A 21,302-nucleotide genomic window follows, 5' to 3' on the forward strand; every position below is an offset into this window, starting at 1 on the left:
TGTGTGTTTCCTTCTATTATTAAAACAATATTGTCACTTAGCCTTCTGTTTGGTAATTTCTGGGTCAAGCTGGGGTTAGTATTGTAATCATCCTCTTTTTATCTGAACACTTAGAAAATGTGGTTACAATGTTTATAATGTTAAAAATCTAAGTAGCCCTATCTCCATACAAATCACCCTGGCAATCCACCGACAAAGTCAGAGATACAATGTTAACTGTTCATGATTGCAATGCCCAGAAATTGCACACTTAAGTTACATTCCTTGGAGTGATGCAACAGTGAATAATCCATTATTGTGAACTACAATTTATGGTTGCCATCATGAGTGGTCAGGGTTAAAAACAAGGACAGGGCCGGGTGCAGTGGCTTATGCCTATCATCCCAGCACTTTAGGAGGCTGAGGCAGGTGAATAACCTGAAGTCAGGAGTTCGAGACCAGCCTAGTCAACATGGTGTTACCCCCGTCTCTAGTAAAAATACAAAAATTAGCTAGGTGTGGTGGCTCATGCGAGTAATCCCAGCTACTCTGGAGGCTGAGGCAGAAGAATCAGTTGAACCTGGGAGGCAGAGGCTGCAGTGAGCTGAGATTAAGCCATTGCACTCCAGCCTGGGCGACAGAGCAAGACTGTCTCAAAGCAAAAACAAAAATAAAAAATAACAGTGACAGTGGCTATAGGTATCTATGCCATGTCCACCAGACACTAAAAACAGTGTTGCTTTCAACTCTTATTTTGGGAGACAGGGTATGGGTTTGGTACCTTTGCCCTAAAACTTGAGCAACCATTGCTGAAAAATGAGACTTTTGTGCATCCTGGGGAGGGTTTTCCTGGAATACAGAGTTTTTAGCACTAAAACTGGGATAGTACCAAGGAAATCAGGATGATGGGTCACTCTATTATGCCTTTGGTTGCTTTCCAGGGTGCAAAAGAATTGTTTTTGACATTTTTCTCCAGCTTTATAGTAGCTGCTTTGGAGATATGTTAACTTCCTTAATTCATCATGCTGGAAGTACATATTATTTTTAGTGTGTCTCTGTCTCACTAAAATGTAAACCTGATGAAAATAGAGATTTTTGTCTGTTTTGTTCACTGGTGCATTGCATGTACTTGATACATAGTAGGCACCCAATATTTTTTGATGAATAAATGAATTAATAACATCTGAAGGAATGTGGACAATAGATTGGAGGAGAGAATAATCAAACTGGATAGACTAGTTAGTAAGCTAGTAGAGAGGTCCAGATAAGAGATGGTAGAGATACTGGAGACAATGAAAAGTAGACTGACTCAAGAGATAGTTAAGAAGCAAAATTGCAGGCTGGGCACAGTGGCTCAGCCTGTAATCCCAGCACTTTGGGAGGCTGAGGCAGGCAGATCACCTGAGGCCAGGAGTATTAGACCAACCTGGCCAGAATGATGAAACCCCATCTTTACTAAAAATAAAAAAAAAATTTTAAATTAGCCAGGTGTGGTGGCAGGTGCCTATAACCCCAGCTACTTGGGAGGCTGAGGCAGGAGAATCACTTTGACCTGGGAGGCAGAGGCTGCAGTGAGCCAAGATCGTGCCATTGCATTCCAGCCTGGGCAACAAGATGAGATCCCTCCACTGCACTCTATCCTAAGCAACAAGAGCGAAACTCTGTCAAATAAAATAAAAATTAAAAAATAAATTTGAAAGAAAGTTTAAAGATCTCCTGGTCTTCCTTCATATTTTACAGAATATAAAAACATGTCCCAGAAACAAGAAGTGACTTTCCAAGTTCAAAACAAAGTGATAGAAATCCGTTAAGAAGCCAGGGCTCCCAATCTCTAGCCTAACCAAGGGCACTGCTCTTTTTCACGAAATCATTCACTCATTCAACAAATATTTCTTCAGTGCCTACTGTGTGAAGGTACTGCTGCAGGCACTAGTTTTTAATTATGCTACTTTTTCATCTGCATTCACCTCTGGTGACTAATAGTTGTAATACTGCTGAGGCATTCGGTAAGCAGAGTTGACTGACAGCTGGGCGTGGCTTACAGCTGGATCATCCACTTTCAATTTATAATCACTTCTTAGTGCCTGAAGGAAGAGGAAATAAGTGGTGGATTAACATATGAAGCAATTAGAGAATAATATACGTTATAAGGTATATAATTAAGTGCTAAATTGCATTGCATGACTGTAAGTGCAATAGGGAGAAACAGGAGCTAAGGCCTGGAATACAGTGCAATCTTAAATAGGACAAAATCTTCCAAAAGTATTAACCATCAGATCTCTCACATGTTCATCTGAGAAAGTTCAGCCAACACTTACTGGGCAGGCACCGTGCTAGGTGCCTAGGAATATAAAAAGAATAAGACATGATCCCTTCTCCCAAAGATCTAGTGACAGATGAAATCTTATAATGTTAATATAATACAGTAAATGATGGAAATAGAGGTCTGGCCAGAGCGTTATGGAAGCAAAGAGGAGGGCAGCTTTATCTAATCAAAGGACAACGTCAAGGCTTTTCGGACACTGACATGTGAACTGAATCTTCAAGGCCACTAGGTCTTAACTAATCCAAGAAAGTTGCAAGAGCAGTTTTAGAAAGCAAGAACAGCATGAATAAAGTTTTCACCTTATCAGGAAAACTAGAGACTAAGTGAAATAAGATAAAAACCACTCTGGCCGGGCGCGGTGGCTCAAGCCTGTAATCCCAGCACTTTGGGAGGCCAAGGCGGGTGGATCACGAGGTCAAGAGATCGAGACCATCCTGGTCAACATGGTGAAACCCTGTCTCTACTAAAAATACAAAAAATTAGCTGGGCATGGTGGCACGTGCCTGTAATCCCAGCTACTCGGGAGGCTGAGGCAGGAGAATTGCCTGAACCCAGGAGGCGGAGGTTGCGGTGAGCCGAGATCGCGCCATTGCACTCCAGCCTGGGTAACAAGAGCGAAACTCCGTCTCAAAAAAAACAAAACAAAACAAAAAAAACACTCTGTATCACTGACTATAAACTAGCTCTTGTAGCTTTTATTGAGCTCTATGAGCCAGAAATTGTGCTAAATTTCTCACACAACCCTCATAAAAATCCTTGAGAAAAGTACTCCTAGCATCCTTAGCTTACAGATGAGACAATGAAGACACTGAGAAGTTAACCTGAAACCAGGATTTGTGTCCAGGTCATTTGGTTCTTTGCCTCCCTGTCTGGATTATGTCCTGTTGTGAGTATTAGCGTCTCACAAATATCCATATGGAATTACTCTACTTTTTATACTTATTATAATAATATTTGAGAGGAGTATAGATCTATCTGATCATGTTGTTTAATCAACAACCAAAATAGGGCTGTTGGTTAAAGGAACAAAGTTCTCAAGGTCACTGGAGACCCAGTGGCAAGGCTAGTTATTTGTGTGTGTCCTCACTAAAATATATGCCTAAGAATGATTTTAATAAGAATGAAGTCTCCTGGACATTCCAATGTAACTGATGAGACAGCCATGTTATTATTTTTTTTTTTTTTCTATTTTCACTTTGATGGCTGCAGGTCAGTGGTTCTCATACTTTTGTGTATATCATGATCTCACCTGGGGAGCTTGTTTTAAATATACAGTTGTTGGGCCCCCATTTCACACATATGCCAGAGTCACTGGGCTAGGAATTGGGTGCTAAATTATAAACAAATTCATGAAATGATTTCATTCCATTTCACTTCCACTTTTCCCCATTGTTCTTTACATTCTCCTTCCCTCTCCAGGGCCTTACTTCAGTAAATTTACTGAGTGCCTACTGTGGACCAGGTACAGAGTTCTATGGACTGAGGATAGAGCAGTGGACATGACAAAAAACAAAGCCCCTGCTCCGACAGGGCTTCATTCTGGCCAGGAGACAGATAATAAATACATGAACAAGTAAATAAGAGGCAGTACAGCACAGTGATTAAGAGCTTGTGCTCTGGAGCTAAAACAAACGTAGCCCTGAAACATGGTTCTTCCTCTTCTTGGTTGTTTGACTTTAGGCAAGTTACTTAATTGCTCAACAGTTTCTTCCTCTGTGAAATGGGACTAATAATATTCCCTGCTTCTCAGTGCTATTTTAAGGAGCTAATAAGATAATATACATAAAGTACTGAGTGCAGTGCTTAATACATTGTCTGCAGTCAGAGTTAACTCCTTTTGAAATGACTCATTACTGCATCAGTACAGTGAAGTTTAGTTGCTTCTCCAATATTGCCCTCAATGTATTAAGTTCAGCTTCTGTGTTTATCAACAATGTTTCTGTGTAGTAAGTGTATTATATAGAAACAATGTTTCTGTGTAGTAAGTGTATTATATAGAAACAACGTTTCTGTGTTGTAAGTGTATTACACAGAAACAATGTTTCTGTTACACAGAAAATTCTGTGTAATACATTTAAGACACAGAATTGAAACAATGTTTCTATGTAATAAACAATGTTTTAGAGATGTTCCTGTGTCCCTAAAGCATTTCGCCTACCACAGTTGCTAGTTTCCTGAGCAGTGTCCATACCATACCCAGCCTCAAACTGCTAAACAAGGAAGAAATCGACAACAAAGTCCATCAGAGTCCCCAGCTCCTCAGTTAGGTAGCTGAGTAGTTCCCTAGGCTAGTTAGAATTAAGAATGTTGGCCAGGTGCGGTGGCTCATGCCTGTAATTCCAGCACTTTGGAAGGCCGAGGAGGGTGGATCATCTGAGATCAGGAGTTTGAGACCAGACTGGTCAACGTGGTGAAGCCCTGTCTCTACTAAAATTACAGAAATTAGCCAAGCGTGGTGGCATGTGTCTGTAATCCCAGCTACTCAGGAGGCTGAGCCACAAGAATCACTTAAACCTGGGAGGCGGAAGTTGCAGTGAGCCAAGGACGTGCCACTACACTCCAGCGTGAGTGACAAGAGCGAAACTCCATCTCAGAAAAGAAAAAAAAAAAAAAAAAAAAAAAAGAATGTTGTAAAGCCTCACCAATACAGTAAATGAAAATTAAAAAATAAACAAAAACTAAGTAGACTCTTGGAGCCAACACTAGTAGGTAGATCAACCAGATGATACATTTTTAAAAGTTAAGGGATACATTTTTAAAAAACATCCTTCATATTTGTTGGGACAACATTCACAATCATCATTATCTCTCTTGTGTCTTATAACAACCTTGCAATTCTCATTTAATTGATGAGTAAATGGAAGCTAAGTGCAGCAAATGAATTGCCTAGCTAACCTCTGCTAGTTAGTGGCAGCCCAGTGATTCATACTCAGGACAGCTTAATCTTCTGTAGCATTATATACAAATACATAGCTTTTTTTTCCCCACAGAAATGTTTAAAATGCTTAATCCATCCACTTGAAAAAAAAGAATAAGAAATACAAAATGTATTCAATATACAAAATGCAAATATATAATACTTCATTTTCTTTTTGTATATGTCGTATTTGCAAGTTTACATTTGCTTATGTGATTACATGATTCAGGTCCATCTCCCCTACTACACCAAAATGAATCATATCAATTTTTATCTAACACATAGTAGGTGATCGATGTGTATTTAACGAATGCATGAGTTATCTACTAGTGTGGATTATAGTCAGGAGGTCACAGACATGTAGGTGAATTTAGCTATTGGTTTAAGCGGGAGCAGAAATGCTAGCAGTATCTTATATGGAAATACTGAAAATGGGCAAAGGAGTCACTTCCTAGTTGCTGGAGAGGACGATTTGCATGTACTGGAGCTGGTGATTTGAAGTCAAGAGCAGGGCTGATCTAAGCAGAGGAGACGCAGTTGCTAAGCATTGGTTTACAGGGTACTGAAAGTCAAGCGGTTGTCTCAATTCTAAAAAAAAATAGGGCAGTTTCTTAAGATTTGGTCCTCATCAGATCTACATCAGAATACCTGGGTAGTTTAAGGAGGCAGATTCTTGGATCCAAACCTTCAGAATTTCCAGGGGACAGTGCCAAAAATTCTGCACGTATAACAAGCTCTCCAGGTAATTCTTACTTTCAAAGTTTAAGAACTACTGGGCCTGGAATAAGTCTAAGACTGTGTCTGGGGAAGAGTCAGCCTTATATTAATATTATAAAGTAAGAAAAACAGAAACCTTTGAAAGAAAAAAAGAGCAGCCAGAGAACAAGAGTTAGGGCATATTGTTACGAGTCAAGGGAGGTGAAAGTTTAAGAACAAGTAGATAGCCAAAAATGTCAAATGTAACAGAGATGCCAAGAATGAAGACAGACCAGCGTGGGCAACATGGCAAAACCCCATCTCTACAGAAAAAAGCACAAAAGTTAGCTAGGCGTGGTGCTGCGCACCTGTAGTCCCAGCTATTCAGGAGGCTGAGGTGGGAGGATCACCTGAGCCCAGGAGGTTGAGGCTTCAGTGAGCTGCCATCACACCACTGCATTCTAGCCTACAGAAGGAGACCTTATCTTAAAAAAAAAAAATGACGATAGAGAAAAGCTGTTGAATTTGGTAGAAAGATCAAATGTGGCCTTGGACTATATTTGCTGTACAGTTGTGATGATAAAACACAGATTTTTTCTGGGCCCTGATCTGTCCTTCAAGATCCAACTAAAAACATTGACTCCCAGAAATGTATTTCTTGTACCGAGTCCAACAATCCCTGTGGCAGATAATTCTATTATAGCAGTTCACCTGTTATACTAAAATTTTGTTCACCTGTTTTTCTTCCTTATTAGACTGACAATTTATTGAAGGCAGAAGCTGTGCTTTTTTTTTTTTTTCTTTTTCCCCTCCAGCTTTATTGAGGTCGAATGGACAAATAAGAATTGTACATATTTAATGCATAGAACTTGGTGTTTTGATAAGAAGCCATATCTTGTTCCTTTTCAAATCTCCAGGGTCTGGCATAATACCTGGCATACAGAATATGTCTGTAAATGCCTGCTGAATGAATGATTGGAGAGCAATTGGAGGCAAAGGAGCAATTGCAATCTGGTGGTGAAAGTAGACGAATCCCATAGTTTGAAGGCAAATGAGACCAGGGCAGTGGATGCCGCTGGAGCAGGTAATAAGCAGGGAATCAGATCCTCCAGAGCATGGAAAAGATGTAATTAAAAGCACAGCTTTGAAAAGCTTTAGAAAGCAAGAGGTACAGCTCTTTCTGGGAGTCTTGAAGGCAGCATGGGAGGGTAGGTGTACAAGATAAAGTAGCTTAGCTCAGATGGCCCTTTGCTAAATAAGTCATGAGATTAATGCCTTTGCTGAGAGTGAGGTGGAAAAAGTGAGATCTGGAGCCTGAAGAAAAAAACTGGAAAAGTGTTGGTGAGAGTGTATTGGTGAATCAGTAGGAGATGACTAGATCTCACGCTATATCGGCGGGCATTAAGGGCATGTTATCACAATCTGATTCCTTTCTGTAGGCCTTGAAATAACAGGCTGCATCTATTAGTCAGCTAATTGGGACTGGCTACCAGACTTGGGACCTGGAAGTAACTGGAGTCACTGATATCTCCCTCTCCTGAACTCTCTCTGCACTTCCTTTCCATGTTTTAAGGCACTCACTGTAGTGTATCTCCTATTGTAACCAACTTTTTCTTGCTAGATTGTAAACAATTGAAGCCAAGGGCTGTGTCTTAGTTACTGTTGTGTTGTACCTCAGCATAGCGCTTTGTACATAATAGGCAGATGTCTGTGCCAGCCACACATCGCTAATACAGCATTTATCACATACTGTATATGTTTGCTTGTTGTTGCCTCTTTTTGACCATGAGCTCAGAGTCAGGGATTGAGTTGTATTGATGTAGGTCTCCATTGTGTTTGGAACTTAGTAGATTTGCAAGTGTTTATTGAATCAAAGTTTGTTGAAATGAATGCATGGATGAAATAATGAATAAAAGATAGCAACATGTGGGGATTTGGGGGGAAACTTAAAAGGATGGCATACTGCACAGGCACTGCATTTTGTCACACAATCATCTGTCTCATCCTGGCATCAGTAAGTGCGTAAAGCTAGTAGAAAATGATGCTGGGGAACCTGTTTCCTATACACCATAAATGTTTGGAATACACATTCTGGATCTTCTTATGCAAATCTTTAGCCACTCCCTTTCACAGCATAGGGTCTTGGGTTAAAGGGCTAAGGGTTCCTTGCAGCTAAATGGCTAAGTGGTCCACCTTTATTAGGTACCTGTTTGAAAAGTTACAATGTCGCAGCACCACAGTCACTGTTTGCTTGGGAAATTAAAGTTGACATTGCAGACAACAGTAAAAAGATTGACAAAACAGTATAGAAAATAACATTGGATCAAGACAGTGGAAATCCACTCCCACTACAGGAAAAACGGCTCTTGAAGAGCATCTTTAAGTTTTCACTGGTTAAGCCTTTTTAAAAATTTAAGTCTGTGAAGCCAGTAGAAAACAACAAAAGCTAACCTTTATATAGGGCATACTATGTGCCTAGGCGTTATTGTGGGGTTTACATATCTCATTTCTCATAACTACTTTTTGAGACAAATACCATTATGATCTCCATTTTGGACAGGATGAAACTGAGGGACTGAGAGGTAGTACAAAGCGATCAAGGTCATAGAGCTATCAGAAGTGGAGCTAGAGTTCGAACCCAAGGGATCTGGCTCCAATACACCAAAGAGGAAAGCACTCGTTTAGGTGTCTGGTTTACACGTATAGATTATAAAGAAAATCACCTTCTCTTTTCTGATTATGATAATCCCAGCATTTATGGAGAGTCTGTTATATGCCAGGGATGCTAGTAACACGCTTAAGTTAGAGTCTTTCATTTCTTCCTTACCACAAACCCGTGAGGCACTATTTTTATCCCCATTTTAAAGACAAAAAGAAGTTAAGATATAGAGGTTAAAACAATTCGCCCAAGGATTGAAATGCAGGCAGACTGACTCCACTACGAGCTTCTCAGTCTTTCCTGGCAATATAATGAACGGAGGACCTCAAAGAGATGCCACGAGAGTACAATGAAATAATGGATGTGAAAAGGCCTCGGCGAACAAGTGCAAGGGATAAGGCCTGTCTACGAGAATCAATGTTGTGAACTGGTTACCCAGGGCCCCTGTCCAACGGTTTCCAGTCCCAACCCTGCCCCTTCTCCGCCCAGCCCACAGCGATATCTTTGAATCTCTTTCTCTATCTCCGCGGATCCGGCCCCCAAACACTTGGCTGAGTGGCGAAGTGGAGAATAGAAGGTACGCGCGCGAGCAGGAGGCGGCGCCTGCCGCCTCGAGTCGTACAGGGGGTGGTTTCTGCACTTGCGCCGTGGTTCTGTGGCTTCAGCTACCCCCTCTCTGCGGCCAATCAGGGCCCGCGGCGCGCTCGGAACGTATCAACGCTCTGTGGGTCGTGTGCGTGCGAGGGGGGCGACGTAAGGGCGCTCCGCGAGCCCGTCTCTCCTCGAATGAAAGGAAACAACCTCCGGCGACAGAGCCCCGCTCTCAGGCACTGACGGAGAACCGAGATCGACTTCTTTCTCTTTACCCTCATTGGCGCTTCTCTTCTGCCTTACGTCTCTGGGCCCTGCCGGTGAGTCCCCACGGAACCCTGGGGCCCCCCATTCTCTGCCCGGCGGGAGAAGACAAGGAGGATGGCGGTGGCCAGGCCGCCGCCCCTGCCCGTTGTTAAAGGGGACTCTTGGTGGTCTCGCTTTATTGTCAGGGACCCCAGAAGCGTCGCTCATTGTAGGCGCTTGGCGGAGAGGCTGCTGAGAAAGTGCTTTGGAGGTGCAGAAGGAGAGGTTAGGCTTACGCCTAGACTTCGGGGGAGGGGGTGCAACATTTGAGGAGGGAAAAAAACTGGGAATTTTTAGTTTTTGCCATTGCTTAGAACATATTTGGGAAGGAGAGAGACTCCCAGTTTGAGAAGAGTAAGACGAAGAATTGTTAGGATGGCAAGAGAGAGAACCATACGGAATGAGAAAAAACTCTGGGTTGGGGGAATAAGGGGTGAAACTGAGGTATAAGGGGAAGCTTACAACGAAGACTGAGAGAGGGCTAACTCTTGGGGGAGGGGGGCATAAAGAAAGTGGTAGGATGATATTTTCCTGGATTCGGGAGGATTGGAAAAGGACGATTAGGGGATCCTGACTTTACGACGGAAAGGAACCTGCTGAAGTATTTTAGAGGAAGATAGTTTTGTGACTTTAGCGCTTGGTTAGAGGGAGATCTTGTAATCTAGTGTGTATTGGGGGAATAAATAACGGAGAGGATCCGGTACTTTATGTGTACCGTCCTTCATTAGATGGATGAACAGCGCGGTGTTCTTTTCCAATTTCCATTCGTTTCGATATTCTGCGTGGAAGTTGAAAAATCTTTTGTTTTTAGAAAACCTTTTATTTTCATCGCCTTACTACGTAATGTTAGGTCTTATTTATACTGTTCAAATTCTTTCTCTCCCCTTGGGTTTGAAACAACTGGAAAATTCCTTTAGTTTCCTTTTGAATAATCGCAAAAAGCAGTGCGAACCATGTAATAATATCGTGCAACCAAATTCAGGTGCCCTTCCGGTACATCTTACTCGTTTATTTCTGTCCACTGTAAGTTTCCTGTTACAAATACTGCTTCTTTGGGGGATCACGTTTGTTATCTATTTTGATTTGTATATTTCAGTTTGCATTCACATGGAATGTCTCAATCTTCCGGAACTGCAGTTTTTGTTGTTTTGTTTGTTTTTCTGTGAAAATGCTTTTTCAGATTCCAGGCATTGAATGAGCTCTCGAGTTGGTTCTTGAATGCTCTCTCTGATGTTTCAGGTTATTCCTACCTTGGTGCTTCGAGGCATCGCTTCAGCTTAGCTAATCTAGCTTTTATTTTTTTTCCCGGGATTTAAATTATGTATTTCACGCTGTTATTGTTGCCTCTTCATTTCTGCCTAGTAGTATTTTCCATGTTGCGATGTTTCTTTTAAGGAAAAGCCTTCATTGTTGCGTGAAAGCATCAAACTTTGATCTCCGCATGGCCTGAAAAACCTTTTAGACTAAAATTAAAATGCCATATAACTGTGAATCATTAAGAACCCCTTAGGATTGGTCCTTGGAATGCCCTTATTCTACGTAACTAGAGGCCACAAATGTGACAACATTAGATAAAAATCTGTACTTTATGATAAGGATATTTTTGCTAGAAGTCATTGTTTCCATGATGTTCTGCACTTCATGTTTTACAAGGAGACTGTAAAAGAATTACCAAGATATGCACAGATGTATTATTTGAATTTCAGTGGAAAAATCCATTTAGTCATTGCACATTGGGGAAAGTTTTTAATTGGTTTGGTGCACTTTTTTTTTGTGGCTCTTCTCACTTTACAAATTAAATTTAAACTGTTTACAGAAAAAAATACACTAGAATATTTTTGAATGCAAAATAAAGTATACTTTTTTTCTCTTTTAGATTTTGGGGTCTTCGGTATCTAGAAAAGCAGGTTCTCAAAATTAGGATGAGAAATGTGCCTATATATGCATTGGAAGAGGCAGAATTCAATACAGATAGAATTTTGGTGATGACATTTCAGAATTAAAGAATACGAAGTGATTTTTTTCCACGCTAGAAATTTCTTTATCTTAAGCCAGTTGTATAGCCAGTGCTAGGATTGTATGGAAATTACACATTAAAGATGCCTGTATGGATTCGATTTATACTGTGCCATCCTTTCAACTGGCCAGAATGACCGGGAGTAATGCTGAATACATTATTATGGTGATTTCAGAATGCCTACTATTCATTGCGTAGTAGTAAAGAAACTAATTTAGAACTCTAATAGCGAATTCTGATGCTATTTACAGATTTCGGTATTTTGCATAGTTAATTCTAAATTTTGGGCAGCTATGTTCTTGATAAAGCAACCGAACACATACTTCCCTGAGCAAATGCAAACACACTTTCCTTTTGTTTCTTTTGTTTCTCTGTTATGTCCTTTTTTTTTTCTTTAATCCTAAAAGTATTTGCTGCCTGTTTTCAATCAGTTTCATGGTTTATAGCCAGTGCTGTGAATACAGTACCATGGTAAAGTATCCGTTGCCATTTGGAAGACTGAGATATTTAAAATTATAGATAGCATTAAGAGTTTGTGAAACCTATCAAAGCAGAGACTGTCAGGGCCTTTGAAGTTGTGTTAAAAAGAAAATTCTAGACATAAATGGATGAGAAGATATGTTTTCTTTGTGGCTTCAGGTTAAATTTTGATTAAGTATCTGAATTTTTATATTGAAAAGCACTGAATAGTTTGTAGATAATACCTTCCTCGCATACAGCTGCTACTATTCTTGCTGGTGAACAAATGCTTCTAAGAAAGCTGCAATATAGTGTGAGACAATTTTTTTCAATGTAATATTATAAAACTTCACATATGTAAACAAATGGAAAGAATTTAGCAAATTAATTTTAAGACAAAAGTTTGAGATTTTTCTTGATTGTGATGTGCGTTGTGGCAACCTGGGTCTTCAACTGCTTAATCCTGTTGATTTGGGAAAACTATGCAAATCAAGTAACTGATTTTAAATTTCTTCTGAAGAATCCATATTAAGATTGATGATATAAATCTGAAATCTTTCATGTTAGAGCTTTCCTTCCCTTTTTTTGTTTGACTACACTGTATTACCTATAATTATAATACGACCAAATTTAAGGCTCATTCGAAAAAAATTTCTTCCTTCACACAATATTACTAATTTAAGTATGGAAGTTACTGCATTTAGAAGACCACTATCAGCTTGTGACTTTAATTGATAAGCCAACTTGGGGTAAATCTTAGAGTTATTTAATATGATCATTTAAAAAATAATTGGGTCTTAAAGTCTGCATTTTTGAATAGACAGTTCGAAGCTTAATTTTTTATTTACTTTAAAATGGAATAGACTAGCAAAAATTAATTTATTAAAGTCATATACCTGATTTTTTTTAACCCAGAAATAATTTTAAAAGTGCACCAGAGTCATAGTTAGGTAGATTCTTTTTACTTTTATTGTTTTACCAATATGTGAACATTAAGAAATTGTTCAAGTATTCTGAAGTTTCCTCAGTAGCTTTTGCTCTGCTCTCAAGAGATGTAATTCTTTATCTCCTTGAAGGGGCACCTAGCTACGCATGAAAAGTATTTTACATTAATTATGCCAGCAGGTGATAATTTAATATTATACATTGTATATTTTTATCCACACAGAAATAGTGTCAGCTATTTCACATATCCTCCAATTTGGGAACAGTTTGATTTTTCTCAGTTACTCTAAACTTAATTTAGCTATCTGCCTATCTATCTGTATTTATTATGGAGACGTCAGGTTTTAATGTTAATTTATGCATACTAAATAACCATTTAAAAATGTATATATTAAAACCTAGGTCAAATATTAAACAACATACATGAATATTTATAAACTGATTTTAAAACAAAATGAACTTTGTTACCCCTCTTATTCTCTGTAGCATTTCTTGGGGCTTGGAGTGGCTTAATTTGTATATACTAAATAAACATTTAAAAATGTGTATATGAAAGCCTAGGTCAAATTTTTAACAACTTACATGAATATGTATAAACTGATTTTAAAATAAAATTAACATTGTCACCCTTCTTATTCTCTGTAGCATTTCTTGAGGCTTAAAGTGGCATTCTAAAGGCAATTTAAAAATCATGTCAAGCTCAGTTGAACAGAAAAAAGGGCCTACAAGACAGCGCAAATGTGGCTTTTGTAAGTCAAATAGAGACAAGGAATGTGGACAGTTACTAATATCTGAAAACCAGAAGGTGGCAGCGCACCATAAGTGTATGGTAAGTATACTGGCAGCAACGGAGACCTTGAAACCATTCAAGAGAATCTTAATAACATGTGAATGTCTGAATACTAAAAAAAATGAAAAACAAAAAAAACGCTCAGTTAAATTTTAAGAAATGGTTTATCACTAATACTATGCCATTTTTTCTAGAAAATTACCATTTAAATTTAACATCTTATTTACTGTTTTACTGTAATTAATTTATATATGAACCTTAATTTTTTTTAAATGTAATTTATAGCTCTTTTCATCTGCTTTGGTATCATCACACTCTGATAATGAAAGTCTTGGTGGATTTTCTATTGAAGATGTCCAAAAGGAAATTAAAAGAGGCACGAAGCTGGTAAGTTGGTATTTCTGCCTCTTGAGAATAAAAATTATTTTAAACTCGTTAAATCGGAAATTGCTTATTTTAGAGTGTATTGCATTATTAACTGAGTGTAATTTTAAATTGCAGGCTTTTTTTTTTTTTTTCCTGAGACAGCAAAATCCAAGGCCGAGTTTATCTTATTTGCCACTCAACAAAAAGGAATGAGTCAATATTTATACTATTCAATTTTTTTTTTTGCTTTTTAAAGAGAATTAAAATCTTTTGGAGGCTGTTTACTTAGAAAACAAGCAGTTTGGTTAATTTGAGTAGATATTGTGTTAAAGTCTTCATTCAAGTTTATTTTTCATAATTCTGATATGTTTTCATCTCTATGATAAAGTTATTATGGTCATTACAAATGAAGATGACAGTCACCTCTCAATAGGAAAATGTTAGCACTTGCTGAAAAAAGTATTTTACTGTAGTTCAGTTGTATAACACTGCATTTATGACTTTGGATAACTCAGTGAATTTCACAGGAGCTGTTGTTCTGAAGCTGCATTAGAGTAATGTTCTCGTAGTTGTCTTCACTACCAATAACCATGTTAGTAAGATATTACATTGCTCTATTGGAATAGTAGTGTCATCTCAGTTGGTACTTATGACACACTATGGTTTATTTTGGAAGAATTAATGGGAAGATTTATTTTTATTTTTCTCATTTGAACTCTTTATTAAAATTACATCAATAAATGTACCTTTAATAGCTTTACTATCAAGTTTCATTTTTTTAAAAGATGGGTTTTGCCAAACATATAACTGTGTTTGTAGTTACTCAATAACCTCTTATTTCACAAAGACCCTGAGATGGTAGTTTTTGGATGAAATGGTAATGGGAAGAGGGGGCTATCATTTTGATGATCAGTAATAATACATTTAAAAAAGTAGTCTTCTGTTAATAGTTTTACATAAAAAGCAATATGAAGAAATATACATTTAAAGATGACATTTGAGATTTGCTGTAGGATAATCTCAAATCTAAGCGTCAGTGTTAGTACAAAGGAGAATCCAGAGGTCAGACCATTTTTGTTGTAGCGAGACCTTAACTGTGAAAATGTTTATCTTCCCCATCCCAAAAACTGTAGATAGTAATAGAAAGCTCTGGTTCTTTTTCCTTTTCTTTTCTTTCTTTCTTTCTTTTTTTTTTTTTGACACAGAGTTTCACTCTTATTGCCCAGGCTGGAGTGCAATGACACAGTCTCAGCTCACTCCAACATCTGCCTCCCAGGTTCAAGTAGTTCTTCTGCCTCAGCCTCTCAAGTAGCTGGGATTACAGGCATGCACCACCATGCCTAGCTAATTTTGTATTTTTAATAGAGACAGGTTTCACCACGTTGGTCAGGCTGGTCTCAAACTCCAGACCTCAGGTGATCCGCCCACTTTGGCTTCCCAAAGTGCTGGGATTACAGGCATGAGCCACTGCACCCAGCCTAGAAAGCTCTGTTTTTTAAATGTGAATTTTATTTGGTGGTTTCAAGTTTCTTCATGTTACTATGAGGATTTCTGAGAACCATAGCACTGTGTTTTTATTTCCTAGTCCTTAAAATAAGTACAGATATAAAAAAGAATGATACTTACTTGAAAGTGATTGTGCTGTAAACCTTATTACTCCTTTATTTATTGTTTGACATTATGAATATCCCTGGAAAATATTTCTGTATCCTGACTTGTTAGCATTTTGTCACTTGCTACAGCTTCTATAGTCAGAACAAAAGCAGTTTTGGTCCCTAATGTTGAAATATTATTAACAAATGCAATGCCTAGTGTTAATGTTACATGAAGCAACAGCATACATATGTCAATATTGCTAAATTCAATGGAGATTTAATTTATTTGGACCTATTTGTTAAAGCATCAGAACTTTTGTACAAGTTTCACTATTATAAATTGTTTTGATTAATTTTTAATGTTATACTGTAGGGAAATAATTTTTTCCCCAAGTGTAGCATGTTATAAATAACCAACCTTGTTCCTTGATCTAGGGAATGGAACAATATTGAGAATTGAGAACACAAGATTTAGTAACAGACTTTAGTTTGAATCCCAGCTCTGTCATTTACTAGCAAGGTGATCCTGAGTCAGTTATTTATTTCTCCGGGCCATGTTTTCCTCAACTGCCTAAGGAGATAGATAATGATAGTACTTGTCTCCCAGAATTATTGCCAGGATTAAAAGACAAAATATATAGGATTTAAGGTGGTGCTGAGCACATGTTTAGGACTTGATAAATAGTAGCCACCACTTAGAGTTATTGTTTTTTGTTTTGTTTTGGTTTTTTTTGAGACGGAGTCTTGCTCTGTTGCCCAGGCTAGAGTGCAGTGACATGATCTCAGCTCACTGCAACCTCCGCCTCCCAGGTTCAAGCAATTCTCCTACCTCAGCTTCCTGAGTAGCTGGGACTACAGGTGCCCGCCACCATGCCTGGCTAATTTTTTAAATTTTTTTATTTTTAGTAGAGACAGGGTTTTGCCACATTGGCCAGGCTGGTCTTGAACTCTTGACCTCAGACAATCTGCCCGCCTCACCTCCCAAAGTGCTGGGATTACAGGCGTGAGCACTGAGGAATAGTGGCAGAAGAGAAGAACTTTTGCTCGTTTCCCTCCTCTAGAATGTCACAGTTTAAACAACTTATATAGGGGATAGAAATGTGACATTTATAGGTTTAGGTTTGAAATAATTTTTGAAACTCCTTTTAGCCTTCAATTTTGCTTCTTTCTCTATATCATTTTTATATGACATGCTATGATGTAACCTAAATTCCAGATTTTAGTTTTATTCTCTACTATTCCCTGTGTCAATTTGACTAAGCAATAAAAGGGCTGTAAATCAAATAGGAGGGTGAAAAAAAGAGTGAAGAGCTTTACGTAACTAGATAAATACATATTAACTAGGCACTCAACTTCCCTAATTGACTTTTTCTTTTCGTGATGGCGTTTCGTTCTTGTTGCCCAGGCTGGAGTGCGATGGCGTGATCCCAGCTCACTGCAACCTTCACCTCCCAAGTACAAGTGATTCTCCTGTCTCAGCCTCCCAAGTTGCTTGGATTACAGGCATGCGCCACAATGCCTGGCTAATTTTTTTTGTATTTAGTAGAGAGGAGGTTTTACCATGTTAGGCTGGTTGCGAACTCCTGACCTCAGGTGATCCACCCGCCTCGGCCTCCCAAAGTGCTGGGATTACAGGTGTGCACCACTGCGCCCAGCCACTGATTGACTTTTTAAGGCATTTTATCCTGTGAGCCTGTTTGCTCTGGCTCCTGTTCATCTGGATTTCTAGATGAAAAGTAGGTCATGAACACTCATTGAAAATCATCGAGCCGGGCGTGGTGGCTCATGCCTGTAATTCTAGCACTCTGGGAGGCCAAGGCAGGTGGATCACCTGAGGTCAGGAGTTCAAGACCAGCCTGGCTAACCTGGCAAAACCCCATCTCTACCAAAAATACAACAATGAGCCAGATGTGGTGGTAGGTGCCTGTAATCCCAGCTACTTGGGAGGCTGAGGCATGAGAATCACTTGAACCCAAGAGGTGGAGGTTATAATGAGCCGAGATTGCGCCGCTGCACTCCAGCCTCAGGGATAAAACAAGAGTCTGTCTAAAAAAAAAAAAAAAAAAAAAGAAAAGAAAAACAAATCATCAAAAACTGGAGTATGGACCCCTGAGTGCTTTCAAGACAGATTTCAATCTGCACCTGGTGTTGACTCCAAAGTTGCTCACTTTCCCCAAAGAAAAGGACAGAGATAAGGAGGCTGGGGTTTGAGGTTAAAGTGTATGTATCAATAGCCAGGTGGGTCAGAGTTGAGGATGAGAGGGCCCAGTAGAGCAGGAGGTGCGAGTGTATGGTTTTTATGTGTTGCTGCCACAGGAAATTTTCCAGGGTTTTAATGTCAGCTACAAGGATCGGAGAAGGAAAGCCATTCTGTATGAGCATTTTCACCTCCTTTATACCATTTTTAATTATATAGCACCAGGAAGGACCGGGGAAAATTTGCTAGAGTACTAAGGCTTTTATGATTTAATGCCCTGTTTTTGCAGTTTAGACAGATACATTTTTCCAGAATGATTTCTAGTTCCTACTGAAGCCATATGGAGATACCACATCTGTACCATCTATTCTTACTCTCCAGCCACCTAGCCAAGAAATGCAAATTTCCAAGTAAAATTATGAGTTATCATTGCTTTTTTGAATTTGTTTAAGGAGATACTTGAGAGAAGGATATTTGAAGAATTTACTGTTTCTGGATGAAGCTAGCTGGTGAGATCACTAGGTGTATCTACATTGGATAGCTATTACTCTTTTTTTTTTTTTTTTTTTTTTTTTTTTTTTTTTTTTGAGATGGAGTTTCGCTCTTGTTGCCCAGGCTGGAGTGCAGTGGTCCAATCCCGTCACTGCAACCTCTGCCTCCCAGGTTCAAGTGATTCTCCTGCCTCAGCGTCCCGAGTAGCTGGGATTACAGGTGTCTGCCAACACGCCCAGCTACTTTTTTGTATTTTTAATAGAGACAAGGTTTTGCTATGTTGGCCAGGCTGTACTTGACCTCCTGACCTCAAGTGATCCACCTGCCTCCTCAAATAGCTATTATTCTAATTGGTGCCTGTGTCATTATATCACAGATTACAAGAAGAGAGTGTTCAGAAGGCCATTTAGCTCACCTTTCTTACCCCTCTGCAAGATTACCTACAAGCCATTCAAGATAAGATTTTTGACCTGAGAGTTAGCTCACACCAGTACTTTGGGAGGCCAACTGGGAGGATTGCTTGAGGCCAGGAATTGAAGACCAGCCTGGACAACAAAGCGAGATCCCTATCTCTACAAAAAAATTTAAAAATTTTGAAATGTGGTATGTTTCTGTAGAGCTAGCTACTCAAGAGGCTGAGATGGGAGGATTGCTTAAGCTCAGGGGTTTGAGGCTGTGGAGAGCTACGATTGTGCCACTGTATCCATCTAGCCTGGGTGATAGAGTGAGGTCCTGTCAGAAAAAAATGTTTGCCCTGTTCTTAATTATATCAAGAAGTTGTGATTGTACCCAAGTAACCTGAAGCAAGATCAGTAATATATAACACTCTTCAGAGTTGAGAAATTCATCCTTCTGTATAAATTAAATATTTCTCTTAATTTAAAGCCATTTTAGATCTATCTCCTTCCATTAAATAAACATTTGGGGTTTTTTTCTTTCTTATTAAGAAATCCTTCATATACTTGATGACTGTCCTCACGTCACTCCTAAATGTTCCCTTTTTTCAAACTGAATTTTACTCATGTCTTATGAAATCCTCTGAATAGTTTTCCTGCTTTTTCTAGAAGTAGAAATAGCTAACATTTTTTAGACACATAACATGTGCTAGGGACTATGCTAAGTTCTGTAATTATATGATCCTTCTTAATCCTCATAATCGTGTTGTGAGATAGGGAAGTATTCTCACCTTACATGTGAGGAAACTGAGGCTCAGATAAGTTAACTAACCTGACTGTAGCTAGTAAGTGGCAGAGATGGGATTTGAATCCAGGGTCAGTTGACTCCCAAACCAGAACTCCTAATCACCAGGTTACACTAGACTATCTTTAAGCTACGTACTCCAAAATCACATCTAAAAAAACATAATGATTACAGCTTAGCAGTTTTCTAACAAAGATGGAAATAGTACTGAATTTAGGATATAATCAGACTCCTATTAATATGTTCTTTTAGTAGTATTATCTTGTTAATTTTTAGGACAAAAACCCTATATACCTCCTGTGTAAGAATATTCTGATTATTACCCTCCACATGTTTTCATAGCCTCTGAAAATAAAAAGACCATTTCCACATAGTCCTCGCTTTGTTATTTACTCAGTACCAGTGGAGTGCTTGGCATTTAGAGAAACAGGGTGTCTTCTGTCTGGGAGGGGTCTTACCTGTTTGAGATAGTTGAGACTGCTTCCTAAAGCTGGTAAGGTTAAAAAAATGGAAGAACAGAAAACCAAACACCACATGTTCTCACTAATAAGTGGGTGTCGAACAGTGAGAACACACAGACACAGGGAGGGGAGAACATCATACACTAGGGCCTGAGGGGTGGGTGGCTAGGGGAGGAATAGCAAGGCTTGGGGGGATTGGGGAGGGATAGCATTAGGAGAAATACCTAATGTAGATGACGGGGCGATGGATGCAGCAAACCACCACTATGGCACGTGTATACCTATGTAACAAACCTGCACGATCTGCACATGTACCTCAGAACTTAAAGTATAATAAATTTTTTTAAAATGAAATGAGTCTAGGAAATATTAATAGGTTAGCCATACCAGAATGGGTCTTTGAGACCCATTCCAGTTCAGTAAGGTGGGATGATTGCAGGGTCTTCCAACATTAGAGAGGAATTTCAACTCAGGAAGAAAAGAGAAGGGTAAAGCAGGATTTTTCAGGAGACAGGTGATATACAATAGTCACTGTGAAGAATGAAGTATAATGATGGCAGCATATTTGTCTGCTCTCCATAGATGTCCTGTGGGCATCTTAAACTCAACCTGTCTAAACCAGTATTTATCACCCCGCCCCTCCCTGAAACCTGATTTCTCTTTCTGAATCCTTTACCATCAACTCTTCATTCTTCCATATCAGTCACGTCGATTCTATTTGTGAGATGTCTCTGCCTTTTCTTTCTTAATGCTACCCCTTGTCCAGTCTTGCTCCTCCCACCCTTCCAACATACTGCTGGTAATTACTTGATCTCTGCTTTTTAAAGCTAATGCCACTCTAACTGGAAACCTTTCATGATTTCTTACTGCATTCAATATAATGTCCAGAGGCCTCAACCTGCCGTTCAGAAGCCTTGTCTCAACCCACTTTTTCTATCCTTACCTCATTCTCTCTCCTCTGGGTTTTCCAAGCATCCTGTCTGTGTCCCCGCTGTGGTAAACGTACAGATGTTCACCTCTGCTTGTGGCTCTGTTTTCCTTCTAGCTGCTTCTGAAAAGTTCTATTTATTTTTGAGATCCAGCTCAAACTTGACACTTTGTTTCTGTCATATAGTACAACACCATATGCATTGTATTTGATGCACAGGTGTAAGCCTTTCTTCTCCACTGTATTGTGGACTCTGGGAGAGTAAGACGTATTCTCTTTGCCCAGCCTAGCATGACGTGGGAATAATGCATAGAAAACTCTTAATGTGGTGCTTGATGTCTTCTTTGTGCTTAATAGTGTTCTAATAAATAACTGGAC

The 21,302-nt window shown here is 39.1% G+C and overlaps 1 protein-coding gene across 5 annotated transcripts in view; it reads left to right on the forward strand.

Moving 5' to 3' along the window:
- Positions 1-9,308: 9,308 nt before the first annotated feature.
- The window catches only part of PHF6 (PHD finger protein 6), a 67,416-nt gene continuing 55,422 nt past the window's right edge, over positions 9,309-21,302 (forward strand). For 2 of the 5 annotated variants that reach the window (XM_032260243.1, XM_032260244.1), the window contains exons 1-3: positions 9,309-9,488; positions 13,541-13,724; positions 13,971-14,072. In XM_032260243.1, coding sequence (XP_032116134.1) covers positions 13,587-13,724; positions 13,971-14,072 — 240 coding nt within the window. In that variant the 5' untranslated portion in view covers positions 9,309-9,488; positions 13,541-13,586. Of the gene's footprint in view, positions 9,489-12,618; positions 12,700-13,540; positions 13,725-13,970; positions 14,073-21,302 lie in introns of those variants that run through there. The other 3 variants (XM_032260241.1, XM_032260240.1, XM_032260242.1) reach the window with 3 other exon arrangements.

The sequence above is a fragment of the Sapajus apella genome, unplaced genomic scaffold (genome assembly GCF_009761245.1).
Source record: "Sapajus apella isolate SASKATOON/1434 unplaced genomic scaffold, GSC_monkey_1.0 scaffold115, whole genome shotgun sequence".
In the NCBI taxonomy this organism is placed as follows: domain Eukaryota; kingdom Metazoa; phylum Chordata; class Mammalia; order Primates; family Cebidae; genus Sapajus; species Sapajus apella.